Raw genomic sequence first — 26,134 nt, 5'->3', positions numbered from 1 at the left:
ATTGGCGCTATTAAAACCAAACTGTGGACATTTAGGATGGTTTTATGAGGTTAAACCTTCTCCTCTGCCATCATTGCTCACTGTAGGGATGTGTGATGCCTCAACAGCTGCTACTGCTGTAGTTAATAATTCCTCATCCCTCCACGTCAGTCTCCCATTTACTCAGGCTCCAGGAGAACTGCCATCAACAACTCTCTGGTCACTGATCAGTGGTCCACAGCAAGATCATCATCCGTCCCTTGTGCCCTCTCTGTACCTCCTCTGTCCAATACCTATCTACATCCCATCCACCTCGTCCCCATTTCGCTGTCTTTACTCCTCCCCCAGCAGACTCTCCAGAGACAGATCGTTTAAGGGTTGCCATGGTATTGATGAGGTGTTGTCGGGGGAGGGCAGAGATGATTGAAGAGCAATTGATTTGTTGGGGCTGTGATAGAACTGTGAGGTCACATTGTGTTTTTTTAATAGCACACCCACCCCCCACCCCCATGCCTCAGATATGCAGCATTTGCCATATAATGATGCATTTTCTTTCCATCTCCCCTCTCTCCCCTCTTCTATTCTCCTCTCCTCTATAGCCAAGACATGCTATAAAGCTTTTGTCTGTGCTGAACCAGATGCCTCAGAGACATGGTCCTGATACCTTCTTCAACTTTCCAGGACGCAGTGCAGCGGTGAGACTGACCAGTATCGAAACACACATCTGAGTCTTTTTCATCATAAATATGTCTGATTTAATCAAACAACAAACAATTTATGTTTACAACAGTCAGCACTTTTTAATTGGCACTTACTCCACCAGAGCAAGTGGATGCATGCTGAAAAATAAGTAATAACAAACTGAGTGACATATTGATTACTATAAACACTGGTAAGAGCTGTTCTGATCTGTGTATCCTCCCCTAGGCTATAGCATTGCCACCAATTGCAAAATGGCCTTACCAGAACGGATTCACCATCAACACTTGGTTCAGACAGGATCCACTCAACAACATCAATGTGGATAAAGACAAACCATATCTCTATTGGTAAGTCTCCAGTACTGCATAACACACAAACAAACAAACAAACAAAAAAAATCCTCATAATGGAATCATGTAACTCTGTATTCTTTCTGAATGCCGGTGAAGACATCCACAGTCTGGAACACTTCAGCGTTGTCAGAGTATTTTTACTGGATGAGAAATGTTCATTTCTTTACCCATATTGACATCACGTCAATATGTTCGCTGGCACTGTTATAGAGGATTTTATTAGAAGAAAAAGGAAACAAAAACATAAGTGGTAATCATTAAGTGTTTTCTGTTAGTTCCTCATAAACAGAGAGGAAGGCTTTCTTTGCAGACTTTTCGGCTTTTATACTTAGATATAAAGACTGTAAAAGCTGCTGAAATACCCATTTTTTCATTGACCGTAGTCCCTAATGCATTACAGCTTCAAGATGTTTTACTTTTTGTGTATGAAGTGAGGTTTGTCCCTTGTTGACCATACATAATGTCTTTCTTGCTTCTCCCATCACCACTGATCCAAGCAAAGAAGTGCTTGGATAAAGCTGAGTAAAACGAGTTCAGGGCTGTTCCATCTGAGAGTCAAAAGGCATCTGGGTTAAAGTAAGACGAAACTAGCTGAATGATGCAGGTTGATGGAAAGTGTGCTGCACTTAATCACAGCATGAGAAAGCCCTCACTGGACTGAAAACTGTGTAGGCACCAACATTTCACCTGGGTATGGCTTCTAACACGGTTTAGAGGGTTGCAATGGTAAAAAAATGATTTTGTGTAAATATATTCAATTAGATTCAATTACAGCTAATAATCCTATCCTACACTACAGGTTTATGAATCCTGAAGAAAAAAAACTTTCGTGTAACTTCTTGCTGATTAATTTTTATACAGAATTGACCAGGAGAGCACTGATAACCATACAAGCATAAGATTGAATGGCACAGACAGGAAGTTAATAGATAAACAGATAATGAATTAGAACATAACTTTAAATGCCAGGGCACTCCATTATGAGGATGCTGCTGTGTAGATGCCTCTGCTCGATATGTAGCCCTGGACCTTGCTGGCCCTGACGTTAGTGTTGCAAGTGCAAGCCGTTAGCCACAATGAAGCTTCATTAGCTTTGACCTTTTATTTAATTGAACTCCTTTACTCTGCTGCCTGGCTTCCTCCCTCCACCTCTTCACTCTGGGTTGCTAACCGGTGCGCCCTCCCTTCACCTCTCCTGCCTCACTCAGACTCTGATTCATTAATCGCAGAAAGGTTTCACTTGAGAATCAGGAAGCTAGCCGTTTACAGGTTGACATTCATTCATATGTTCTCTGGATTACAGAGATGGGCTCTAATTGTGAAAAGGGTTAGGATATAATTTCGTTTCCTTAGTAACCATTTGTCAGGTTGTCATGGTAGATGCTGAGGGAGAGAGGGAATGTGGCCTCCTCTCCTCTGGCCCTGGTCCTATCATTGTCCCCCAGATGCAGCAGTTACTCTACCCATCTATCTGATACTAGCTTCGACAGCTGCACAAACAACGTGCCAACACACTATACTGTGTACAATCCTAATGTGCATGGGAGTTTCACTGGAGTGGGATTCAATTAATTTTTCAATTCAATTTAACTTTATTTAAATAGCGCCAACTTAAAGACTTTGCAGAATAAAGTCATGACTATAAAGATGTAATGGTTAGAGAAAACACAGCAATTCCCCTTTGAGCAAGCCCTAGGCAAAAGTGGAGAGGAAAAACTCCCTTTAATGAAAGAGACCTCCAGCAGAACCAGGCTGAGGGTGGGCGGCCATCTGCCTTGACCGTTGGGGTGAGTGGAAAGTGGAGAGAGAAAAGAAAAAGGGCATGTTGTTAGGACCAGTGGCTGCACACTGGAAAAATGCACAGCTCCAAAGCTGAGGACACCTGCAGAGAGGGACAGAAAGGGGGACACCTGCAGCAAGGGAAAGAGAGAGGGAGATGGAGAAGGAATAAAGGAGAAAGAACACAAAGTCATGCAGTGGTGACTGTGTGAGAGGAGACAGGGACAAGAGGAGGAAAGGAGCTCAGTGCATTAGGGGGTGGGTCCCCCAGCAGTCTTATCCTATAGCATCATAAATATAACTAACTATAAACCTTATCAAAGAGGAAGGTTTTAAGCTTACACATAAAAGTAGAGGGGGTGTCTGCTTCCTGAATCTGAACTGGGAGCTGGTTCGACAGGAGAGGAGCTTGATAGCTAAAGCCTCTGCCTCCCATTCTACCTTTGGAAATTCAGGGAAGCACAAGTAGGCCTGCATTCTGGGATCGAAGTGATCTACTAGGATAATATGGTGCTATGAGGTCATTTATATATGACAGACCTTGGCCGTTCAGATCTTTATATGTAGGAAGGTTTTAAATTCTGTTCTAGATTTTATGGGAAGCCAATGGAGAGAAGCTAGTGAAGAAGAAATATGATCCCTCTTGCAAATTCCAGTCAGCACCCTTGCTGCAGCATTTTAATTGTAGTCTTAGGGAGTTATTGGGGCATCCCGAAAGTAGGGAATTACAGTAGTCCAACCCAGAAGTAACTAAAGCATGGACTAGCTTTTCGGAAACACTTTGAGACAGGATGCTCCTAATTTTGCCAATTTTCTGTAGTTGGAAGAAGGCTGTTCTAGAGAGTGCGCTAGAGAGATTTATGTTCCACCACATGTGGGATCCTTCGGGGCCTAGTTTAGAAGTGTGGTGTGTCTTGTTGTTACACAAAGCAGCTTAAGACTGGGTTTTACATAGAGGTTAAAAATGTGGGAAAAGAAACATAATGGAGGGAAATCTAGGGAAAAGGATTAGTAGTGTTTCTCACAAACTGGGATTTGGGCTCCTAGTGCTGATTACAAAGCAACCCTGCTTTTTGTAATAAGTATTGCTTTATCAAAATGTAAAATTCAAATCCTGTGTCATTTATTAAGTACTATTAGCACTTTTCATTTAAAACGTTTTAACCGAATGTTATAATCCAACTCAGATTTTGAGTGAAGTAAATGCATCTATTTCTGATTCACCTGCAGTTTTCGCACCAGTAAAGGAATAGGTTACTCCGCACACTTTGTGGGAAACTGTCTCATCGTGACATCATTAAAGTCAAAAGGAAAAGGCTTTCAGCACTGCGTGAAATATGACTTTCAACCCCGCAAGGTAAGAACACACACACACACACACACACACACACACACACACACACACACACACACACACACACACACACACAATCCAAAAACTTTAATAGTTTTTAGTTATTGCAAAGTTTTGTAATTCGGTGCCACTTGTTAGATGACACAGCAGACTAGTATGTGGCTACTCTTTTTATTTTTCCACAGTGTCTCTCCTCACTAGGAGTGTTGATAAGTGTGGCTAAGGTCTGTCAATTAAGACCTACAGAGTGCCCCTCTACCGCACTGTCAGCGTTTTGCTACGAACACACACACACACACACACACACACACACACACACACACACACACACACACACACACAAACACCATTGAACACACACATAAACACACACACACACACATTCACTTGATGAGATGGCCTTCTGTAGGATTTGCTGACTCAGTTGAAGCTCTGCACTGCCTAACAAAGTTCCTGGTGGTCTAATTTGATCAATTTATAAGTCACCATGTCTCACAGCTTTTTGTCCACCATGCGTGTGTGTCTGTGTGTGTGCATGAACATGTGTTCGTTCACTTCCACATGTGTGGTATTGTCAACTCCCCAGCTATGCAGCAGCAAAATTCCAGCTTTTTTAACTACTCATTTCCTAGGAAACCTCTGTATGTTGTCACCAGGAAAGATGCTTCCTAATCAAGACAAATGTACACTATCATAACATAACCAAAAGGACAGTTTTATCTAGTCAATGAGTTTAACAATGTAGTTAACTCTCATACAGATAAAACGTTAGAGGGAGCATTCTCAGTATTGCAAAAACAGCAGGAGGCTCATGTCAATATCCTTCAGTAGTTTATGTTTAAGTGCAGCAATTGAAACAACACATTTTGCTCACCACAGGCTTTAATAGGTTTCCCTTACAGTGCTCTAATTGGATGAAGTTGACCACCAACAGTGTACAAAATAATATACAAAAGCATCAGACGGTGGAGATATGGTAGGCAGGTCAAAGTGATTAACTTTCAAATACAAAGGAAATTTAAAGCGCTTACAAAAGGTGAAGAAATACAATGAAACAATATTTCAAAAGATGAGAAACTCTTTGATAAATAAAAATAATGTATTATTTTTATACTAAGCACAAGAGTTTTGAGGACAAAACATAATGTCAAATTAAAAAGAACTAAAACAAACATATTTTACTTTTTCTCTTGTTAAGTTGTTGCCCATGACTTGTTCTAGCAGTTTTATAAAACATGTATTTTATATTTTTCAGTGGTACATGATCAGCATTGTCCACATCTACAACCGCTGGAGGAACTCAGAGATCCGTTGCTATGTCAATGGTCAACTGGTCTCTTACGGCGACATGGCGTGGCACGTCAACACCAATGATGTAAGGCTTTTTCCAGAGGGATTTAAATGATGAACAGTTATGTTAAAACTAAAATAAATAAGAAACGTATTTGTAGGAGGCAGCAGTGCAGAGTTGTTTATGATGATTGAGATTATTATTTAAATGCATTTCAAGTAAATGAAATTTTGCTAAACCAAATTGAACTCATATTATTCTTTAAATTAAGAGCTTTTGCACCAGCCTCAGAAACCCAACACTGGTCTGGCTGGACTTCACACACACACCCCCCCCCCCCTATCGTGATGTTGGCAGACATTTGATTTTTGCCCTCTACATTCATCAGCTGGGGCAGAGTTGCCCTTGGGCTCTGTTCCATCAAACTCAACCCAAACTCCAACCTCAACTTTTTCATTTAACAGGTGGCAGGCAACCTGACCTCCCAGTGGCAGCATAGTCTTTATTGCTCTTCATCCTGGTTGACTCTTGACATTAGTGGATTTGTCGTTGGCTGGTTTTATTCTGCTATGTTATAAGAAATTCCTTGCTGTAAGACTTGTACAGAAACACGCAGGATACAACTGATGGAAAAGGGTCTCAGAATGTGAAGATGCTATCGGTTTGTTTTGTCCTAAAGGCTGAAGATGAAAAACAATTTAATCACTTTGAAGAAGCAGAAGAATAAGATTTCATTGAGATAAAAGGTATCAGAAGGATGGGGTGGATGAAAGGAAGTGAACAGAAAGAAAGTAATAGTAGGTGATGGGAATGTTATAGCAGAGGCATGAGAAATGAGCAGCTATCAAAAGTCAGTTTTTGGTGTGTTCATCACTGATGAACTTTTGAAGAGAAGATGAATAATTATGTTTGGATGCCTCACAATCAATAAACTGTGAACAGCATGTTTTATTTGTTTAAGTTTTTATTATCCTGAAATGGGAATAAACAACAGAGAATTTGTGAGTGGTTTAGCTGGTGTTGCCAGGTTCAACCAAGCTAGAGTTATTCAAATATTAGTTATATGAATAAAAAACAAAGGTAATAAAAATGTCCAACCTTATTAAATTTCTCTCAACAGTGAATTGTGTTAAACTATGTTACAGTAACATCCTGAGTTCTCAAATCATCTTTGTCGAAAATCTCTGAAAACATGCTTTTTCCTTGTATTCTACTGTTTTATGTTTTTCAGAGCTATGACAAGTGTTTCTTGGGCTCATCAGAAACAGCAGACGCTAACAGGGTGTTTTGTGGTCAGCTGGGAGCCATTTATGTATTCAGTGAAGCTCTCAACCCAGCTCAGATCTTTGCTATTCACCAGCTTGGCCCAGGATACAAGGTAAAGACGTGTTGACATTACAGTGACAAACCCTGTTTTTCACGTGCATGCTCATAAGGATGCATTGGGGAACTGTCTTCATCGGACTAATGTAATAGGTGCAGGAACGTTTCACATTTTGATGTCAGCTGGAACATCACAGCTGTCAGTGTATTTTTAATTCTCTTTCAGGTGTCGAAGATATTTCTAATTCTCGACAGTAGATCATAATGCTGTTGCTGCTTAAGAACCAGTTTTCATAGACTTGAATAGCTACCTGGTTTTTAATTCCCACACATGACTTTTTTTTTTTTTTACTCACACTCATTCTCTGGTTATGGAATGCAACAGTGCAAATAATGAATGGGTGCAAAAAAAAGAAGTAAATTACCACACTGTCACACTACAACGAAATACTTCTCAGGAAATAATTTGTAGAATTTACCGTAGAATTTGGGAAATGTGCATTGGTAGATGCTTTTGCCTGGCGAACACGGTGACACTCGCGATTCGGCAACACCTTGCCAGCTGTCCGCTTCCTGTTTTGGCAGACTTGCTCGCCTCAGGCCACTTACAGCTTGTTTATGAAGGTGTCCAAAGCTGTCAAAGTTTGAGCAACATGTGACTGTTAAGCTATCAGAGGCTGGTGATGTGTGCGAACCACTGCTGGTTTTTCAGAAATTGCTTTTACACAATCAAACAAATCCTTTAAAGCCCTGATAAAATGACATTGATGGAGAAACACATTGGCTACATGAAAAGCTAACAAGGCTAAATGTACTGGTACCCTAGTACCCATGAAAGAAGACTCAGAAACAATGACTTTTAAAAGAGAATCATTAAAAAAATTCATTGTGGTTGCAAGATGAGCCACAGTGGTTATGGGAGAAAAATTTGAGCTTTTTAGAAAGTCATGTAAAAGAAGAAATTATGATAGTTTCAATTAAAAAAATAAGGAAAACCACTTCTAACCTCACTATGAGTCACGGACGAGGTTCTGTTATGTTTTAAGGATGTTTTGCTGCATCTGGCACAGGGTGCCTTGAAGGAAATCTGGTTTTCTACAGAAAAACATATTCCTCAGTGTCAGAGAGATGTCTCTCAGATTCAAACCATTATTCCGTGATGGGTGGGTCCTGATCTTAAACCAAAAGTACATCTATGAAAAGAGCTGGAAATGGTATTTGATGGAAAAGGCACTCATCAACTTTAAAAGTGGGCCAAACTACCAGTTGAAAAATGTAGAAGTCTTATTAAGATCTACAAAAGTGCTTCATTGGAGTGACTTCTTCAAAAGGGTGTACTACAGACAAAATGGAGTCGTGGTCCCAATTCTTTTTTACAGTGAAATCATTTGTTTTATTATTTACAATGACATGTTGCATCAAGAATCTAAATTAACATGTCTATTCTTTTAAATATAGAATAGGAAGTGAAGGGGTACCAAGAACGTTAAGCCTTTTAGACCAATGAATCACACTTATTTGCATGAAGGTGTAAGCTATACATTTAAATACGTGTGTTTCATTGTCCTGCATGTTTAACCTTGTTCTTAGAATCATCTCTCTCTAACATTATATAAGATCAGACATGTCATAGACGGGAGTTCTCACATGTTCCTTCTAATGGAAACATGCTTGGAGTTTGCAGTTTCTCTGCCATGAATGCTGATTCCTCTCTCTGTCACAGCCCACAGTTTCCTGAGGCTGATCAGTCAGATGATTGCCTCTCTGCATGGCGCAGAATGGGCTTGTCAGATGCCCAGAAGAGACCATTAAATGCCTCAGTTGTTTCAAAGCCACGGGCCTCGGTGCTGGTATTGTAATGACGAGTGGGCGGCTTTTTCGGTCTGTTAAAGGAGAATGCCAGCTTTTGTCACACAGCTTCCTTTCTTAATGCAAACGTAGGCTGTTTCGGGTCCTCGTGACTTAACGCAGATGATGTGTTTTCATATGAAAAGCAGCGCTTGGGTTAGTGACTAATCTGTGTTGAAGAGATCTGTGTCTATGTGCACTGTACAGTATACTGTATGTGTGTTGTTTTCGCGTAGTTGTCTGAACCGTCTTGGTCCGAGCCACTGTCAGTGTTGCTGTTCAGTAATGAGGAGAGAAGAGCAGACAGCCACTCTGTTCGCTCTGCTAAACAAGCCTTCAGCACAGTGAGGGTGTTCAAGGCCTTCTTACTCCACACGGCTCATGATGCCCGACACGCTACAGTATGTGTACTGAATATCTGTGTGTGTGTGTGTGTGTGTGTGTGTGTGTGTGTGTGTCATTTAGCACTTCCATGCTCTCCTAACGATAGAAGGAGGTAGAACCTAACATCTTGTTTTTCTATGTGGACTGTGGTTGAAAGAAACCTGCAAAGAAACCTTTTTTTTTTTTTTTTTTGCCTTTCTGTTTGTGTGTGTGTGTGTTCTGTATATGTCCTGTCACTTATGTTGTTGAGTGTGTTGCTTGTTGCACTCTTGATCATGAGTCCAGATGTCCTCATTGCAGAGCACTGCCAGCAATCTGGCCACAACGTAATTAATGAAGCATGTGAGTGTGTCTGCACACCTGTATTGGAGGTCAGTGTTTTTCTTTGCTCGTTTGAGTGTCAGGCTTTACAATTGTATTACTTATGTGTTTTTGTTTTATGCTTTTTGTTATTAAACTCTCAGAAAGTTCTATTCCATTTGGTTGATAACATGTCCTTATCTACAGTAGTTAAGGATGTGGCATCAAATGTCTTACTGGGAGACTGGCCTTAATTCAGCAAAGTGTGTGGAGATGCACAGACACACAGCCTGAGCTGAATGGAGGAGGTGTGCGTGTGTGCGTGCTGTTATCACTGCGGGCCAATGTTGTACTGTATCTGCAGCTGTCAGCCGTGTCACTTTGATTCCTTTATGTGTGTTTGTATTACCAGGTACGGACTTTGTGTGTGTGTGTGTGTGTCTGTGTGTTAAAGCACAGCTGTGGGATGATGCAAATATACATATGTAAAAAACTTTGATTTCCTTTACTCTTGCATGTTTCTCCTGCTGCCTGTCGAATGCCTCCTTGAATCCCCTTGATACTTTAAAGAGTCAGCAAAGCTCTTTGAATTGTTTTGTCACACAGCAGTGTAAACACAAGCTTACATCTATACATATGCACAAGTACACACACACACACACACGCACACACTTCATAAGTGCACCAAAATAAATGGTCTTACTCTGCAAAAATATGCATCTTAATAAGTGTAGTAATTTCCTATTTAGGCTATTCAGGATTTTTCTTCGTGCAGAGGACCCACTAAGCTTCAATGTAAACCAAAGAGCAATTAATTTGCATTTGTGATTGATTATCCCTGCACATGACTGCAGTATCCCACTCTATGTTCTGATAAGGGATTTCACACTGGCTCATCAGCTCTTGAACAAAGTAGCGAGTAAAGTCAAAAAACGTAAACGTGCTGTTCTATCATGTAAATGTGTGCAAGGAGGGTTTCTGATACAGATTAGTGGTTTCAATACCTCTTTATAGCTTTATACACATAATTGTTTTGTTTCACAAGTAATTCTATATGGAATCCGTTTCCATATATTTATCATAGTCTACGAACACTAGACCTCCATTCAGTCTTGGACCTGAGATTAAGATGTTTCACTGAGAGGCTGGTTCTCCAGTGTGAAATCTGGTGCTGCATGGTTAAAACTGCCCAGGGCACATTTTCTACAGCAGACCTCAGATGAAAGGTTTTAGAACAAGACAGGCCCGCAGGTCTGTGAGCAGCCCAGGGCTTTTCTATGCAGTTAGGCTGAGCAAGGCACCTGGGGAGCCTGCCTCGCCTGGAGCTGCTGCAGAGGCTAGCAGAGCAATTCACTGGTCGTTCATCTGCAGGGCTTCATGTGTGCAGCAGCTGCTCCAGGATATTTTGACCCACCAGTCTTTTCAGAGAGACTGATATACTCTAGACAGATGCACACATAGACACAAACAAAGTGCAGCGTATACTCTCTACAATATCTGCCTGAACGAAACAAAGGCTCCTGGAGAAGATTTACGTTTTTGTTATACGCAGGCTAGAAATGTAACATAAAGCAACGGAATAAATGTATGTCTGTGTGTGTGTGTGTTCTGTTTGAAGACTACAAAGAGAGAAGATAAATTTGGAGCTCCGAGTGCTGCGCTTCCACACATCCGCTCTCCCTCTCCATCTCTTATTCTGGGCTAATTGAATTAGTGCCTGAGTTAGCTCTGTGTTCATTAAGCTAATGCTATGTTGTTTACATGCAGCTCATGCTGCAATTAAGCAGACTCCATTTTGGCTGTTGAACTTGTGACTCAGGTACACAGGCCACACTTCTTTCATCTATGGACAAGTCTCTCATTTAAAGTTTTTCCTACATGACGTTTGACTTTTTCTTCCTCTTTTTCTTTCTCTGTCAATGCAGAGCACTTTTAAGTTTAAGTCAGAGAGTGACATCCACTTGGCAGAGCACCACAAGCAGGTGTTGTACGATGGCAAGCTGGCCAGCTCCATCTCCTTCACCTACAACGCCAAGGCGACTGATGCCCAGCTCTGCCTGGAGTCTTCGCCCAGGGAAAATCCATCCATCTTCGTCCACTCACCACATGCACTCATGCTTCAGGTCAGTGTGGTTGGGTTCTTCTGAATGGCCGAATGACCCTGCACATCTCTTGATTGGTTCACTAATTTATATGCAAATGACACAGGTGAAAAGAAATGGTAGTTCAGTCTGATTATCAGTCTGCTCGGGAGCCCTGGAGATATGAGATGCACCGCAGAGTTATAGTTAAAAAGAGGACAAAATGTACTCATAGGAAAACAGTCTCTACTGTACCCTGCTGCAGATAGCAATGTCATAAAGTTGACAGCTCATGCAGGGTCTCAATTGTTAGTGTAAGTCTCTCTTCTGAGGATAGGAATTATAGTTAAATGCAAGCAAACATCTTCTCAAGCATCCTACACTGAAGGTTGGTGGGGCTCTGCTTTACTATTTTTTTTCCTTACCTGTACTTCAACTTGATTTCTAAGAGTGTTCTGCTTTGATCAGTGTGGGGGAAAAAGTAGCTGCAAATCAAGTAGCAATTACTGTAATTCAAAATTACAAAGGCAGAAAATGAGTCATATTGTATTTTACAACTTTAGCGTTATTGCATTTAATTAGTGGAGATCCAGAGACTTTTACAATTCCATGCAAATGTTGAGTTTTGTCATATTTTGAAATTACTTTAGAATTAAATTATTTCAGTTTTTCTCTTTTAGATCCAGACTAGTCTTTGTCACACTACAGCAATAAGAAACAAAATTGCTTCAATTAAACTTGAAATACAAAACATTGAGGATGTGTGGAAGGACGCTAATGGACAATATATAATAATCAACAAAAAGCACTACATACATCGTGGTGAAAAAAAAGAGCTTGACATTTAATATATTCTGATGTTTAAATCCTATATTCAGGTTAAAAAATAGTTTATCTTTTTAAGTGATAGCTTAGACACTGATGGATGCTTTTCCATTCCACAGGATGTGAAGGCCATTGTTACCCACTCCATCCACAGTGCCATTCACTCTATAGGAGGCATCCAGGTCCTGTTCCCTCTCTTTGCTCAGCTGGACTACAAACAGCTCAACGACAGCAGTGTGGACACCACAGTTTGGTGAGTGCTCTACAACAATAAATCGAGCCGACTGGAACTTGATATAGAAACTATCAATTATTTCTGTAGGAGTTGCTGTAAATTTGCGGAAATGTGTAATGTTCTTTTCATTCCATTTGCAACATATAATACTGATACTGAAATGAACCCAGAAAAAAACAAGGTAACGAAGGGAAAAAAAGAGCATGAGCTACTTCTTTGTGTGAAAAATAACTTCCATCTAAAAGACCAGCCTCAGGTAATTATGCTTCAAACTAGTATAACTGATTATAGAGAGCAGGGTACGTCAGAGGCAGAGTAAGGGGGTTACAGTTTTGCTAGGGAGAATGAGCAATTTTTAGTGAGTCTCACTCCAAGGTCGTGCTGGTACCACACCATCTTTTGTGTAGTTACAGATCCGGCAGCATCTTCACATCATGTCCACTGCACTTAGACTATTGGTCAAACGTCATCAGAGTGACAACAATAAGAAAAAAATGTCACAGATTATTAACTATGTGCAGAAGTGAGTGTTGGTGTGGAGATGTAAAAAACAAAATTGATCATCTTTTTTTGCCACTTAACGGATGTTTAACTAAGACACAGTGTTATTCAAAAAGGTGTGTGTATAATGTGTGTGTTGCAGTGCTACTCTGCTGGCATTTCTAGTGGAGCTGCTGAAGAGCTCAGTGGCCATGCAGGAACAGATGCTCGGAGGGAAAGGCTTTCTAGTCATTGGATACCTGCTTGAGAAGGTCAGTAAAAGCAGAAAAAGACATCACTCTGTTGAGTGAATAAGGGCCTGTTTTTTGACTCATGTGGTTTATGAGGCCTTTAAGGCATCCAGTTTTATAATACTCATGTGACAACAGAACAAACCATCTTCATATTGTACATATTGTACAATACTGTACATTTGAATATGTTGCACATTTACAACCCCAATTTAACAAAAAAGTTGGGAAGACGTGTAAAACGTAAAGAATGCAATGATTTGAAAATATCATCAACTCATATTTTATTCACAATAGAACGTAATCAACATATTGGATGCTGAAACTGAGAAATTTTAAATGGAAAATATTAGACCATTTTGAACAACACATCTCAAAAAAGTTGGAACAAAAGGATGAAAAAGGAATTGATGCAAATAAAAAAAAATAATGGAGGAGCATTTGACCACTAATTAGGTTCATAGGCAACAGGTCAGTAACATGTATTAAAGGAGCATTTCAGAGAGGCAGAGCCTCTCAAATGTAAAAATGGACAGAGATTTACCAATCTGTGACAAACTGCATCTAAAAATTGTGAAACAATTTCAGAAAAAATGTTCCTCAATGTAAAACTTTATAATATATTTTACTTTAACTTTACAATATCATCAAATGATTCAGAGAATGAGGAGGAATCTCTATGCGCAGGGGACAAGGCTGAAGGTCACAACTAGATGCGCATGACCTTTGGGCCCTGAGCACTGCATTAAAAACAAGCCTGATTCTCTACTGGACCTCACTGCATGGGCTGAGGAACACTTCCAGAAATCACTGTCTGTGAACACAGTTTGCCGTGCAATCCACAAATGTAAATTAAAGCTGTATCATGCAAAGAAGAAGCCATATGTGAACACAATCCAGAAAAACTAATGTGTTCTCTGGGCCAAAGCTCATTTAAAATAGTCCGAGGCAAAAAAGGTTGTTCCTCACTTCCCAGACGTTTACAGACAGCTGTTAAAGTGGTAAATATTGCCGTGTTCCAAATTTTTTGAGATGTGTTGCCATCAAATTCAAAATGAGCTAATTTTTTCCAGAAAATGGTAAAATGTCTCCTTTTCCTTCTTATGTTGTTTATGAGCTATTGTGAATGAAATATGTTCATTTGCAAATCATTGCATTCTGTTTATTTACATTTTACACATTGTCCACAATTTTTTTGAGTTGGGGAAATACATCAAATATACACTGTATTTACATTTTTTAAATTTAACATTCAGTCAGTTCATTCATATACGATACTATGGTAATTAGTGTAGTATGCCACAAATGTGTAAAATGAAGACATAAAAACCACATATAAACATCCTTTGATTTACTATTTGAAACATCTGGTACCTGTTATACAAAGACCCTTACGGTCATACAATACAAAGCAGCATTCCACCATCTTCCAACAAAGTTTTATAAATTCTACCTGTGATATTTGTTGATCTTTGTTAATGTTATGGTATTTAGGAAAGTACAAAGAAAATTGTGCTGACTTCAAATGTGGACTATCACGCCACTGTTTTCTCTGTCTGTCGAACTTCTTTTAGAATTTGTTGCTATGATAATCTCAAAGTATAATGACATAAAAACATCTTATACAAAAACGGTGTTTCTTTCATTTGTCCAGTCATCACGAGTACACATCACCAGGGCAGTACTTGAACAGTTCCTGTCCTTCGCCAAGTATCTGGATGGTTTACCTCATGGAGCTCCACTCCTCAAACAGCTCTGTGACCACGTTCTCTTCAACGCTGCCATCTGGATACATACCCCTGCCAAGGTCTGTGTGTGTGCGCACTGAAATTGTGTACTGTATGTTTATTGTGTGTATTTTCATGACCTTGCTTAAAAAAATGGCTGCGAGTCCGAATTAGAGAATCAGTGGGGTGATAGATGCAGAAAATCAGAAAGGAAAGCAAGACAGAATTTGTTTTCTGCTTCTGCCTTATTTAGGAAAGATAGTAATAAATAAGTAATCAACATGGAGCAAAGAAGAAGGAGGGACTGACATCTTAGTGGTTACTGCCCTTTACAATAATATGACAAAGAGGTTGTAGTACACAGAGGAAGGAGCTGGCATATCACACCGGGAAAGGACAGGACAAGCAAGCAAATGTAAAAGAGAAAAAGTGACATTTGAAAAAAAAAAAAACAGCCAGAACAGAGACTTTCTTTTTTCTGTCTCAGAACTAGATGAGAACATTTGTGGCATTCCCACAGGGCCGTCCAGCTCTCGTCTCCACTTTTTCCTAAAACTTCCTGACTCCCCGTCTTCTCCCCTTTGACCCCGGACAAAGGGGAGATGCTCTGTTGTATGCTCTGGCATACAACAGTTCTGATCTCCAGTGAGTGCTGAAGTTAAGACAGAAGAAGCGAGAGTGATCAGTTGCTGTTGCTCACGAGAATAAAGATAGAGCCCGAACCTGACACAGAAGAAACACGTTCACCTCGACGTGTCACTGTGGAACATTTCAAAGTAGCAAGGCTATGCAGATAGTGGGTTTTTACCTCCTACTAAGTGTCAATACAGATGTAACAGTGAGTTGCCAACATTACCCCAATTCAGCAGGGTCATGATGAGAACAAGGCAAACATAATAAAATTACTAAGCAACAACACACACGAAAAATTCTTAATCCTTTAATCTTACTTCCCTGGTACTCCTCAGTCTCCAACTGAGCTTTAATATTTTCCACTTCTCTGGGTGTTATCATCACCTTCATTATTGGTAACAATAACCTTGGTCATATTCAGGACTTAATGAAACATTTGACGAAATCACATCTGAATTTCATTTCCCATCTTTCATAACATCTCCCTGGCTTGCACTGAAAGTAAAAAGCGTGTTCTCTTTACTAAGCACTTGTGGTAAATGTAATCCTTTTCCAGAGATGGAAGATCGTTTGTTCCAAACTTTTGTTGCAGCAGTGCAACAGAAAGCGCTATGCTATGATCAAGGAATTTAAAGCTTTTTGTGCAGCTGAACTCAGTGTAAATTGCACCAGATAAATACATCAGCTCGCAGTGTGAAATGTAATGAAATGAAGCCCATTTAAGCCAGCTGAGTGCACTCTTCATTGTAGATGAGCTGTGATGTGGTGTGGTCAGGCCGCGGCACTCTGCTAATTTCATCCGCTTAAACAGAGCCACCTCGTTAAGGTTGGTCCTTAGCGTCGTGGTCACTGTAATGAGCTCTGAGATTTGTAAGCTTGCAGCAGACTCACATCCGTGTACAGGCGATGGAGAGGATTGGTGAAGAGAGGGGGGAGAAACGGAACAGAAGTAGGCAGAGATGGAGGGAAGGAGCAAATGAGCAATTGGAGAGCGCCCTCCTTAAATGTCAGCCCTGCATAAGGAGCTCCTCAGTTGCTTGACAGCCTCAGGCACAGAAACATCAAAATAATAGAAAACAGAAAACATTGGTGCTTTTGCTGGAGGGAAGCTTCCACTCTTTCTCCTGTGACTTTCTTTTCACAATAAAACTGCCTTTTTGTTTGAACCTTATAAACACACAAGGATGATTTGTTTCTCCTCATGCAAGCGTCTGACTTGTGTACAGTATTTGTCTGTCAACCTCTGAAAGTGTGTATGTGTCTACAGTATTTGTGCTGTATGAATTAATGTTATGTGTATACAGGTCCAGCTATCCCTCTACACCTACCTTTCGTCTGAATTCATCGGCACTGCCACTATCTACACCACCATCCGCCGTGTCGGCACCGTCCTGCAGCTGATGCACACTCTGAAGTACTACTACTGGGCCATCAACCCGCTGGAGTGCAGTGGAATCAGCCCCAAAGGTCTCGGTATGTTAGCCCACATGACTGTAAGGGTGAAGTCAGAGTCTCTAAAACTTCTTTCTTCTCTCTTAAACTTAAGATGCATGTTTTTGGACTGTCGGACGAAGAACATGCAAGCTCCACACAGAAAGCCCGCAGCTGGCAGGTGGATTTGAACCAGTAACATTTTGGCGAAATATTATTATTATACCTTTATATGCATACTTAAATGATTACTGTGTCTAAACCATTTCTATGGTTGCCAGCTTTTCACTCCACCTTCACACCAGTTTTTTGGTAACAAGCAATAGGTAGAATAATTGCTTTACAACATGGAACATATTTCTCACCTTTAGAGATTCAATGCCACCTATAATAACATCCAGCTTACTATAGGCATGTTGGACTACATAAAACCCACAGCACATTGTGTGACAGCACAAAAAAATAAATAACCTGACTTTCTGTTGGTTTAAATAAAGTAGGAGCACTCTTAAAGGCAGCTAGTGTCTTTCCCTTAGTGTGATTTACACATTTACAGTTATTGACATTCATATAAATACATTGAAATAGACTGAGTATTTAAAAATACTTGCAAATAGTGAGTATTGTTACTCCACAAATATAAGTTAACAAAACAGCAATAAAGCAGCAAATCACAAGGAGGAACATTGCTGTGCTACCAGGTTAACAGCGAATGTTAGTCAATGGCGAATATACAGTGCGTTTGTGTTTAATAACTTGAAAAATGCACTTTGATGATTTAAATATAATGGATTTTTCCTCCCGCAGCTGTGCCTTTGTTTTGGGACATGATCTTTTGTGAAAAGATGAGCCTTTTAAGATGAGTTACCCCAGGTGTTTTAAAATTGCCAAGCCTGTTTCAGTTTCAGGTTTTAATGTTGAAAACAACCCAATGTGGACCTAGAGTCAATAAGCAATGAGCCTTGAATAGTTAGCAGAATGCTTAATGGTGTTGAGTGGATATGCAAATTTGGTATAATGCATTCGTCAGCTCACAGGTGCAAATGTTTCTGCCTATTTGAAAGTGAAGAATACTTTAAGACCATGTTTTTTGTTTGCCTTTGAAAACGTGAGGTGTGCTTTCTTCACAAAAGTAAAGAGCTGCTTGTGAACCGCATGTAACAGACGTCTTTTGAATTAACAGACGAACACATGATTTCTGTGAATCCTGCATGTTTGGAAACATGACCATACAAGATTTTTCTATATTTGAAGAAGAATTGGATTTATGGGACGCGTAATATTCCAAACACAACAAGGTGTTAGAGCAGATTTTATATGTTCACTGTCTCTGTAATAGAGCAGAGAACAGTGTTAACACAGCCTCTGTCGCCATACATCAGAGCTTCAGAAAGGTCGTACCAGGCCTTTCACTTTAATCAACCTCTTCTTTTGCGCTGGGACCCTCCGCTGACTAAGAGCACGCATCCCACGTTGCAGTGGCAACAGACTGATTTGATTGGCAGATCCAAGGGAGCTTTTGGAATTTCTAATCATGTGGCTGTCTAGCTTCCTTTCTGTTTGGCGATATTGCAGTTTGACTGCTGGGATTTAGCCACATAAAGAACCACTGATAACAGAAACATATAACCCTTGTCCCGCAATTAGTGGTTGTTCAAAGCTAAAGAAGGTAGTGGTTGTGGTTTGGAAGTCTGCACTGGAAGTTCCTTTGTGCTGTGAGAGTGTGATATACATTATTGGAATTAATTTAGATAGTGGCAGACATATCTTCAACAAACATATTTTTAGTAGTTTTAGTCAGTCTCTGCTTTCAGTCTTGCTTGAAATAGTTCTCCAAGCTTTTTTTGTATTTTACAAATAGCTCCATTTGATGTTGGTTAAAACTTGCTTTCAGGGCCACAGTAAGGGAGAGGTACTGTACATAATATAAAAACCTCAGGCCTTTTGCTCTAGTCATGTACGTTGCTTTTAAACTTTGCTTTCTACTCTAATTGAAATAAGAATGCAAATTAATAACTGGATTGTATTTTCTGCCTTACTCAGAGAGTTAAGTATGTTGCATTACTTTTTATGTTGTTTGATGTGTTTTAACCTAAGTAAGTTTGACCAATCTTTAATTTGATTGTTAAATGCTTATGAGCACACAGAGTGACTGTGGATCAAAGAAACAACCCCTCAAAAGAAGATTCCAACAAACGGCAAATCATCAATATATTTTTAGATCAAATCTACACAAGTGTGTAGTTGTTGCGAGGGGTCTAAAGTCAGAACGAACTCTCACGCACCTCATGTATGTACATGTACACACACACACACACACACAGTCACAGAATGTTCTTAGTACGTTGAATTCTCACAGGTTGTCATTATCTAGCAGGACCAAAAAAGCAGTTCTTTATTTGTTTTTGTTTTTACAGCATCTGAATAAAATGGTTCAGTCAGGCGAGAATGAAATGGGCACAAGACGAAAATTAATTTCAGAATAAAAGGCAATAATTAAAGTTGCCCCTGAGAAGCAGCTGAGATGAATATAAGCATTATTCAAATTTTCTGTTAACAAAAGACCCTTAAATGGAAAGTTGCGCTTGTACACGTTCACCTGGTGCATCTGTGCACTCCTTTGACACGGAGCTGCAGCGTAACTGTGATGGATGGTAAGTGTCACCATTCCACCAACATGCACCAGCTTGACAGATAAGGATGATGGATCACGGGGGAATGCTTTAATGTCACGTTTTGGCTTTGCAAAGAGCAGCCTCATGTGATTCAGCTCTAGCAGAGCATGACAAAGGCAGGAGCTTTGTGTCGCCTTTCTTTCACACCTTGAATCTTTTATGTTCCACTTAGCTTTTGCTTGTCTGCTGTTCAAGTCCCTGTGAGTCAGATATCGGTTTAAATGTTCTGAGAGGACAAAGTGGATTTTTATTCAGCTCACAATAAACACTGCTTTTGCAATGAAAGGCCGATCCCAAACAGCCTGACACAGCAAAGTTTGCGGTGGCTAATGCACACAAACCGGATATCCTAAATGTTCATTGTTGCTTTATAAAGTTAACAAACCTCTGTTGGGAATGTAGAGTGCTGATGAGAACACGTAGCTCAAATTTGGGATAATAACATATGTAACTGTAAAAGAGAAGTTATGGAAGTAGGAAAGTGCTTTTTTAAAGGGTGGCTCTTGCATCAGTTTTGCTCTGATCTGAATCAATTTATCTTTTAGACAATTTGGCACCATACTCAGTTATTTGGCAGGCATTTTGAGGCAAGTCATCACAGCCATAAGTTTTGATTGTATCTGACATGGACATTAAACTCAAAATTAAATGAAATAAAATTACAGTACATGGATGAAAATGCCCGTGACTCTTTGCCAGTTTTCCTTTTGAAAATCAGGTGCTACTGTTACATAGTCCAGATGAAAACACCAAATTTAATTGTTACTCTTAAAGGTACAATATTACGGCCTGCTGCAGTTATGAACTACAGCAAAATGGAGATGAAGGCCTGCAGTGTGGCCTGAGATGTCAGAGCTTTCACAAAGAGGCAAAAACGAAAGGCTTACATGAAAAAGTGCTGCTGTTGTGCGTCAGAGCCCATCACAGCAAACCACTGATCGAAGCCCTCAAGTAATGACAGTTGATTCCGTTGGTTTTGGAGCATTTGAACCATCATTTACTTTTTTTGTAAATTGCCATGTCCCAGCTGTAATCAGTAAAATTAGTTCAAATATAAAGTATCCAGAATGCCAGAGTGCCTCTGGAGTTAATGACAGTGATTTACAGTTTACAGTTCACATCCTAGCTCGTGTTTGTTTGTTTGTTTTTCTCTGCTCTCCAGGAACCCAATAAAACATAATATTAGTTAACACGAGAGCACGCTCAGCCTGAACCTCAAGCTCATTTACAGTAGTTGGTCATTATCTTGTATGAACTGCATTTTTAACAGGAAATCACTCTTCTGTATGTTTGTTTAGATGGGCCGCGACCTTCCCAAAAGGAGATCATCTCACTCCGAGCCTTCATGCTTCTCTTCCTCAAACAACTCATACTGAAGGTGAAGTTAGAAAAAAAATTATTATCTTCATCATGTAGTTGAAGTTGCAAGAAAGGTTTTGTTTTTTTCATCCCCTCCTCTGTTGTTTTTCTTCCTCCTGGGGACAGCAAGCTCAACCCTAAATGTGTGTGCATGGAAAATTGCATTATAGATTAGAAGCCTGAATAAAGCACCGTAGTTCTATGTTTGTATGTGCTTATATTGATTTGTTCCTGCATTTACGTGTGAGGTCATTGCTGCCCTGCCGTTGCATCAACCAAGAACAGATTTGTTTAGTGCTTTGAGGTTATTAAGATGTGAAAACAACAGAAAATAATGAATGTTTTTGTGTCCCTGTTTTTCCCAGGACCGGGGTGTGAAGGAAGACGAGCTGCAGAGCATTCTCAACTATCTATTGACCATGCATGAGGTAACTGCTAACTCCTGTGTCAAAATGGACACTATAAGAGAGGGCAAAGGCGGGAGACAGAGAGACCATGAAAGTGGTTGAGTGGTGCTGGTGGTAACATTTTGCATTAAAATTTGTGGACTGGAGCTATAGTCCAACTTAAACGACTGAGTGTGAGTCAGCTTTGGCTCTGACAGCATGAAAAATGGCGCAACAATGGACCGAACAGGATGTACTGTTCTGTAACAGTTATATCTATTCTTGCTTTGAAATACCACCTTCTCTCCCACGACCCCCCCCCCCCTCCATGTCCACCCCTACAACTCTCCTTTTGTCTTTCTAACCTTCTATGCGTCTGCCCCTTGGGGCTTCCTCTTTTTTCTTTATTCGTTCAACTTTGCTTTCTTTTCTCTGCAGGATGAGAATATCCACGATGTGCTTCAGTTGTTAGTTGCTCTTATGTCTGAACACCCAGCGTCCATGATCCCTGCATTTGACCAGAGAAATGGAATAAGGTGAACACTGCCCACACACAGTATATGCACACAAATACAGATTTGATATAACACCTACTGACATAAAAATGCTTTTTTGCCTGTAAAATATCATTTTAATTGTTTTCTATCTGCGCACTTATTGTTTTTACATTTCTTGTTAGATCTTGGTGTTTATGTATTTTATAACAGCTAACAAACACACACATATCCATCTGGTTAAAACTTAAGTAGAATTTACTAGAATAAATAAAAAAGCAATACTTTGCACATCTCTTTTCAAATCAGTTGCATTTTATATGGAAGCTTCCATTCATTGATGTGTTTTAGAGTAATTTACAAACTCAGAAGTAAAAATTTTAAAGCCCAGAAAAAAATGTTCTACTGATAGCTTAAAATGTATCAAATGCACTTGAATCTTGTGGTTTTTATTTTACAAAATAACAGTACAGTGTTGGCAACCTCTGTCTGGTACACAAAATATTCCTCAGTTGTCCTTCAGAGTGGTCCAGAAAACACAAGATAAAGGCTTTTACTGTATAGTTATGCGATGTTACATATACAGAGACTTCAAGCTTCAACTGAGCAGCCAGATTTTTCAAAGACCAACTCTAACTGGGCTGGTAATTCCCCAAAAAGCACAACTACACATGGATGTCTTTTTGGTTGCTATGGAAACTCCTCTCTTGCCAGAGAGCTAGTTAGCAAACTGTATTATGTTTTGTGTTCTTCCATTATTTTTTACTTTCATGTACTCTGTGTACAATCCTTTGAAGTAAATGCTTAAGTCAGCGTGTGTTAACTTTGAGTATGTTTATCCTCAAAGTTTCAGGTAGCAGGTGTTTACTACACACAGGATATTTTTTTTTACTTTCACACTACATCAAGATTATCACAATTTCTTTGGTGACATGTGAGTTTGCAATTTGTTTTTAATTTGCAGAGTGATTTGTAAGCTCCTGGCCTCTAAGAGTGAGAGTATTCGGGTCCAAGCCCTCAAAGTCTTGGGCTACTTCCTCAAACATCTGGGTCATAAGTAAGTACCTCTTTTTCCCTGTGCTTCCTATATGGTGAGTAATGAATTGGTTGAATCACTCAAATAAGGAAACAAAACATTTAGACAAATCTGTGTAAGGAGATTGAGAGACACCACTGCAGTAAAAGCTGTAGAATCACAACAGTGCAGTCTCCAGTGAGCCTTAGGAGTGTTTGTTTATGTGGGTATGTGAAGATGACGTCCTCATCATCACAGTCAGGCAGAATAATCATTTTGTCAGCGTGCACTGGCAAGGACGTAGAATCTTGATGAGCTGCAATAAATGCTTGGGGATTTATTCATCCCATGTGACATGCATGCCTCTCACTGCACGACATGGGAGGAGGCTGCCATGCTGCACCTGAGCCCTGCACCTTCAGTCAACACCTACTTCATATGTGCTCAAATCCAAAATCTTGAAAGGCTGCGTCTTTAGGTTTAAATGTCACTTCAATACGTGAATTTAATATTGATTCAGGAAGCAAGTTATTGATATATAAAGTGGAACAAAATGCAGCCAAATTGTGCTTGAATACCTAAGCCAGATAAACATAACTTGTTTTTATTTCATAAATTATCAAGATTTAAAAAATGCATTAATGCATTAATCTTGATTTCATAGGCACTCGCCAAAACAAATGTGGATTATACTAGGAACCTACTCTTCAGTTTGATAGAATCCTATATAGTAAACATTTTTATATTGAGGTTATTAAAACATTTTGAAGCTGCTTGTCATTCCCACTTGTTCAGGGTTGATGAATAATTTTGATAAAAACATTAGTGTTACTGGTAATATTTTTATTATTGGATATAGATAGCATTTTTGTATTAGACCTCTTGCACTTTCACATCAGATTGGGTGGCTGTTAAAGATGCATACCTTTATTTGTTTAAAACACTCTACCAACTTATAGTCAAACTACTTACAAATGAAAGATAATTTATTTTAATCACATGATAATGTTAACTTTTAATACCTGTTTTAGCAGTGGTCTTATACAAATGGCCCATTAGTCTTACGTCTGGCATTTACAAATAAAAGGAGAAAACAACATTCATTAAGCGATTCAATTTCTTTTGACATCTCCCCATTACTCGAAGCTGTGAGGAATAAATATCATGGATCCAATAGCTACTTTAGCATTTAATTTGTGTGTTTTCTTTAACCTCAGTCATTGTGTGGACTTATTATGACAGACCATGATTCTTGCACTTTCTGCAATTATTTCTGTGATCATCATGACCCTGGCTGTACGCTGTATGTTTTTTTTTATTAAAATTGTACAGAAAATGGGTGGGCACTGCATGTCACAAATTTATTTTCATTTATAATGTAGTTATCCTGAAAAATGTGTTTTGCCTGACTTGTTGACGGCATAAAACAAGGAGGGAGGTCCACACAGCAACCATTAAATGAAAGTATTAAAGCAAATAATTTATTAACAAAAACTCAAAATAAAAAAAAAACCTGTGGTTGCAAATAAGCAAATCCGTGAGGGTGATGGATGCTATGAAACCTATATGTCCATTAACAAAACAAACTACAAAACCGAACAAAACTACGCTGGGTGCCCTGAAGGCACCAGCCTTCAGAGGGAGAGACCCACTCCCCTACCAAGATGTGTCACAGTCACTTTAGACAACTCACACTTTTCTACATTGACAGTTAAATGTGTGCTTGCTAGCTGGTCAAGCACTGCATTCAAAGTTTGCATATGCCTTTGCCATGTATCACAGTACATAAAATAGGCTGTGCACCCTGTCAACCCATCCAATACCTTATTCCTAAGGCCTTAAAAAGTTGCTGGAGCATTTTGTAATCCGAAAGGTATTATAGTATAGGAAAATAATCCCCACAGTGTAACAAAAGATGATGTTCTTTAGCCCTAGCTGACAATGGCAGCTGCCAATAACCTTTCAAAAGATCTAACTTTGTAACAAAGTTTGCACTTCCCACCTGGTCAATTCACTCCTTGATCCGAGGAACTGGGTAACAGTCAGGTTTGGTGACTGCATTAACCTTTCTGAAATCTGTGCAAAATCTGTCAGACCCATCAGCCTTATCTGCCAACAGACAAGGGGAATCCCAACTAGAAGATGCCAGTACAGCTATGCCATGTGTTGACATATACTCAACCTCTTTTTTTCATTCTCTGACATTTCTCTACAAAACACTATTCAATAGGCTCTGCATCCCCGACATCCAAGTCATGTTCAGTTAGGTTAATGCGTGACAGTGTATCTGAGAAGAGAAATAATTATGAATTGATCAATTTAACCAGATCTGCTTGCTGAAGGTCCCATAGAAATGAGAAATGACTGTCCAAATGTTTCAAATCATGTGAATTAAGTTTTCCTGTAAGGATTGGTTCGGAAGGAACATTAAACATCCACTATAGCTACTGACCTTACAGAATCCAATGCAGGAATGTCAAAAACCACAGCACTTTCTTTTTCTGAGGCAAAGTGAATGGAATGGTATGAGCTTTGTGGATTTACATGACACCATTGCACTTTTCTTCTTCTGTCTGGTGTATTGAGTAGTCTGACATATGACTTGATTGTATAAGGCCCACTGAACCCAACAATAGGTAATAAAGCTAAAACTTGATCTCCAGGTTCAAACAGACTTCAAACAGGCTGACAGGCTGATTCTCTCTCTGACTGTATAAGGCCCACTCGTTCAACACAGTCATCAAGTTTGTTAGACAGCGGCGAGGGTGAGCTCACACCTGAGGATAAGGGGTTATCTTTCTAAACTTTAGCCCCAGCCAAATCATTCCCAAAGATATCTGCCCCTGGAATAAGCAACTGAAGGTGTACACCTATTGCACCTTCTCCACATACCAAATCAGACAAGAGGTTAAAATAATGCAGTGGCATACACAGAGGAACCAACTCTATACCAAGCACAAGAGATTTACTTCCTGTAGCAGTAGCAGCCAAATGAGCAGGCAAATTGTTCCACTACAATTAGATCACACAAAGTGTCATAATCTACTATGTCTGAAGCAGAGCACCAATGTTTAAAATGAGACAAAATATCCTGCGTATACTTGACATATGTTGGCTTGTCCCCTTTTTTCCAACTCCTAAACTTCTGCCTCTATGCATCAGGAAACAGCTCCTACACTTTAGATTTGCAGTTTTAACTTTAATATAGTAACTACTTTCACTTGAAGTA

General features: G+C 39.6%; 1 protein-coding gene across 19 annotated transcripts in view; it reads left to right on the top strand.

Moving 5' to 3' along the window:
- The window catches only part of nbeaa (neurobeachin a), an 86,793-nt gene that overhangs the window by 29,643 nt on the left and 31,016 nt on the right, over positions 1-26,134 (top strand). For all 19 annotated transcript variants that reach the window (XM_067491936.1, XM_067491935.1, XM_067491928.1 and 16 more), the window contains exons 4-17: positions 579-674; positions 907-1,028; positions 4,044-4,170; positions 5,423-5,542; positions 6,690-6,836; positions 11,239-11,436; positions 12,339-12,472; positions 13,098-13,206; positions 14,840-14,992; positions 16,850-17,018; positions 20,950-21,029; positions 21,376-21,438; positions 21,835-21,932; positions 22,855-22,947. In XM_067491936.1, coding sequence (XP_067348037.1) covers positions 579-674; positions 907-1,028; positions 4,044-4,170; positions 5,423-5,542; positions 6,690-6,836; positions 11,239-11,436; positions 12,339-12,472; positions 13,098-13,206; positions 14,840-14,992; positions 16,850-17,018; positions 20,950-21,029; positions 21,376-21,438; positions 21,835-21,932; positions 22,855-22,947 — 1,709 coding nt within the window. The remainder of the gene's footprint in view (positions 1-578; positions 675-906; positions 1,029-4,043; positions 4,171-5,422; positions 5,543-6,689; positions 6,837-11,238; positions 11,437-12,338; positions 12,473-13,097; positions 13,207-14,839; positions 14,993-16,849; positions 17,019-20,949; positions 21,030-21,375; positions 21,439-21,834; positions 21,933-22,854; positions 22,948-26,134) is intronic.

This window comes from Channa argus, chromosome 22, assembly GCF_033026475.1.
Source record: "Channa argus isolate prfri chromosome 22, Channa argus male v1.0, whole genome shotgun sequence".
NCBI lineage: Eukaryota > Metazoa > Chordata > Actinopteri > Anabantiformes > Channidae > Channa > Channa argus.
This window is presented reverse-complemented; position numbering and strand designations above follow the sequence as displayed.